Raw genomic sequence first — 3,557 nt, forward strand, 5'->3', positions numbered from 1 at the left:
CATCTGCTCAACTTAACTGCTGAAGACAGCGCCATGGTGTTAGTTTATACATAATTTATAACCAACTTTGCTGTCAGTCAGTCAGTCAATTCATTCATAAATTAGTGAATGGAAGTTTTTATGTTTATGGTGGATACAGGATTAACCATTTGCATGATCTGTACTTTGTTCACAGTAAGCATCAAATTTATGTACTAACTTGAGATTTTTTTACGAATTGAATAAATAGATCTGGGTTAATGTACAACAAGAGGAACTACCATGGCGTACAAGATTTGACATAACTCATCGGTCTGATTGGTGGCCTGCTTTTGGACGCAGTGTAGGAGCTCCTGTGGGTAGTGTCCAGCCTGCAGCACTAGTGTATGTTGCCACATCAATCTCTGCCACACAGATGTTGCAGGACCGAATTGAGAAACAGCTGAAGGACTGCCTGATGAAGTGGAGGAAGACAGCTAGGTCACATTGTTAAGCCACTTTTCTTATTTATAAACTATTTCATTGCTTAGGTAGATGTTGGTTTCTCACAGTCAAGACAGGGATTCAGGCCAGATAATGTAGGTTTGGTGGTGGAAAAATTGGCACTGTGTCCGATTTTCTGTTACTGGCCTTAAAGTGTGTGCACTTTTATGTGTTTTACAGACTTACTAAAATGAGGTCATGTTTGTCTCCCCCACATATTTAATTTTTGAAACCACATACTGGTTTCAATGAAATTTGGTATTATGGACTGACACTAAAAATTGTAATAAATTAATCATTCCAGACAATGAATCATTTTCTATAAGTGCTTTGTCCATTTCCTTTAAAGTACTAGTGTGTGGCGCTGCCCGCCAAGCATTTCTGCATATTTAAATTTTATTGAGATTTCAGTGCATTAGAAGAGTTGGAGCCCTTTTAATTTTACTGTGCTGTTTATGTTAGCAGAAGCAAAGGATTAAATCCTTAAGTATTTGTGTTTAATATTATGACTGTGGCAATTTATTTGAAACTGAATAATGTTATGAGCATGTTTTAATGTCTGTGAAATCTGTTTCAGGACTCTGTGGAACCGGTACTGCATTGCCATCCTGCGCAAATTGCTGCCAGCATTAGAGCACAACACATGGAACTGCCAGAACCTCTCCAGCCCTGACCACATTCAGGAGTTACAGCACATACTGGGCTCCCACAAGGTGGGTGACAGTCATCCATCCAGCCAATAAATTAACCACGAAACAAATTAACTAAGGAACCAGAAAATTACTTAGGTGCCAAACCTTTCTGTGTGGTGAGATTTAAATCCCAAGCCCTTACCCGCTGCATTAGGAGTTTCTACTGGTGGTTTAAATTTAGGCATGCAGTGTTGTTGGCTTTAAGAACAATCATACCTCAGATATTTTTCATTCATTTCCCTCTGCTTGTTGTGAAAGAAATGCTATTGCATTTTCTATTACTTCTGAGTTTTTAGAAAGTATATTTCAGATGCCTGTGTGTGTCCACTTTACTAGTGCACACCACTTGTAATTAATAAATTTCCATGATCATTCACCTAATGAAAAATTGATAGATCTGATTGATATACAGGGTGAGACAGAAGTAACTGTAACCTATCTGTGATATTTATTTTGTAGCATAGTGATATGAATTATGAAGAAATCCAGGTCTGTTTTGCTATGCATCTCATTCCAGATGTGTGGTTTCCCAATCAATCTGCCCTACACCAACATGGAAGCAATTACAGAAGCCATGAAGGCTACGGGTGTTCATTACAATGAGAGTCCTGATGTAGAGTTTGCACTAGCTGTTTATATTCATCCATTTCCTAACAATGTGCTTTCTGTGTGGGTATATGTTGCATCTCTCATCAAGCGGAGATGATATGTCATCATTTTCATCATCATTTCAAGTGAGTAAACTCTTTTCAATAGTAATATACTGCCCACAGACCAGGAGAAAAGCCCTGCGGGGGGAAGTCGTTTCTGGGGTGGTGCAGGGGGAATGTTCACTATCAAGTGGACTAGAGGGCTGCTATTGGTGGGAAGTGTGATACGTCAGAGTTTTACGCTACTACACACAAACTGAAAACATCAAGCAGTTAAGAGTAGCATGTAGTGGGTGCACCTCTAATGTGTTCTGTGGGTATTGCAATAATATTCTAGATTAAATCACTGTGCCTCTGTGAGGTAATCTTAAAACTTAACCCATTAGAACACATGAAAGATTGTTGTCTGTTGTTTGTTCAGTGGTTGTGGAACGAATGCGTTTAGGATGGGTCGTCACTCACAGCGAAATCTTGCGCATGTGCGTATGTTGAATTCTTAGCAGGGCTTTCCTCCTGGTCTGTGGACTGTACTAATCCCCTGATCTAGTTTCCCAGAATCCAAGCATTACAACCAAGAGGACTATGATTGACATTTTCACCATGTAAAAACCTCAACTCGTAGACTTTCATGATTTCCTTATATGACTATCTCAAATGCATGGATTATATCATCTCAAATGAGAGGAAGGTTGTGAATGATGAGTAATGAAGGCTGTGGAAGAAATGGTCATGGCTTATATTAAGGTATTGCTCCAGCATTTGTACGGAGCAATTGAGAAAAACCACAGAAGACCTCATTTGACCTCCAGGTTTCAATTTAAAACAGTGTTTTGACACTATATAGTCTGAGCTACTGAGAAAGCGTTGTTTAAATAAACTATAAATCAAAATAAATAAAACAATGACAGAGTTTTGGTGTAGTGCAGTATTAAAAAAATAGTATTTAATTGTTTTATAATAACAAAATATTCATATGCTTCATTTATAATCACAATGTGCCAAGTATCAAGCTTTAACCACATATTACCACAGTAAAATATGAACCATCTTTAACAAGAAGGATTTTGTTCTTTAACATGTTCTTACTCATAGAAACTCTTGTTCATCATGGATACTTACAAATAAATATAAAAGAAATGTAGTAATGCAAAAAAAGCCATTTTTTGGTACATTGGTATTTATGATTGGCATGTGCATACAATACTGTTTTTACAATATATGTTAAAATCAGTACTGTTCTGTGTCTGAGAACATACTTGGGCCGACACAGTTTGGACAGTGTTCACTATACAATCTTCTGGGTATTGCACCATGTCAAATGATAAAATTGACCTTCCTTCTCCACAATTGAAATGATAGACAAGTTGCATCAGATAGTTCATAGAGGAATATAACAGTTACGATTTGTGACTGGTCAGAAGTGTAAACATAATTTTATGGCATGTGATGAGTGATAACCTAGAACACCCTGGGTCAGGTGGTAGGTAGGATGGGTGATTGAAATATAAGTCACTCTGTTATGACTTAGTGTAATTCATGACCACTGGCTGTATCATTGATCAGTCACAATTTAAAATATTAACTGTATTTTTGAACAAATGATGATTATCTCTTATGTTTGTGTATAAATCTTCCACACAATATTTTTCTGTTGTTTTGACCCTGAAGAAGGAAGTAATAAGTTCCTCCAAGGTTGTTTTATAGTTAGGTAAATGAGATATGCAGAGCTTAAAAGTTGAATTAGAGAAGTGCA

General features: G+C 37.2%; 1 protein-coding gene across 2 annotated transcripts in view; it reads left to right on the forward strand.

Annotated features, from left to right (window-relative positions):
* The window catches only part of Cc2d2a (Coiled-coil and C2 domain containing 2A), a 45,841-nt gene that overhangs the window by 38,450 nt on the left and 3,834 nt on the right, over positions 1-3,557 (forward strand). Inside the window, exons 24-26 of one of the 2 annotated variants that reach the window (XM_022064344.2) lie at positions 230-459; positions 1,040-1,175; positions 1,672-1,888. In XM_022064344.2, coding sequence (XP_021920036.2) covers positions 230-459; positions 1,040-1,175; positions 1,672-1,860 — 555 coding nt within the window. In that variant the 3' untranslated portion in view covers positions 1,861-1,888. Of the gene's footprint in view, positions 1-229; positions 468-1,039; positions 1,176-1,671; positions 1,889-3,557 lie in introns of those variants that run through there. The other variant, XM_022064345.2, reaches the window with a different exon arrangement.

Source organism: Zootermopsis nevadensis, unplaced genomic scaffold (assembly GCF_977971745.1).
Source record: "Zootermopsis nevadensis isolate Lab colony 2312 unplaced genomic scaffold, Znev_1.0 Znev_ptg000028l, whole genome shotgun sequence".
Lineage (NCBI taxonomy): Eukaryota > Metazoa > Arthropoda > Insecta > Blattodea > Termopsidae > Zootermopsis > Zootermopsis nevadensis.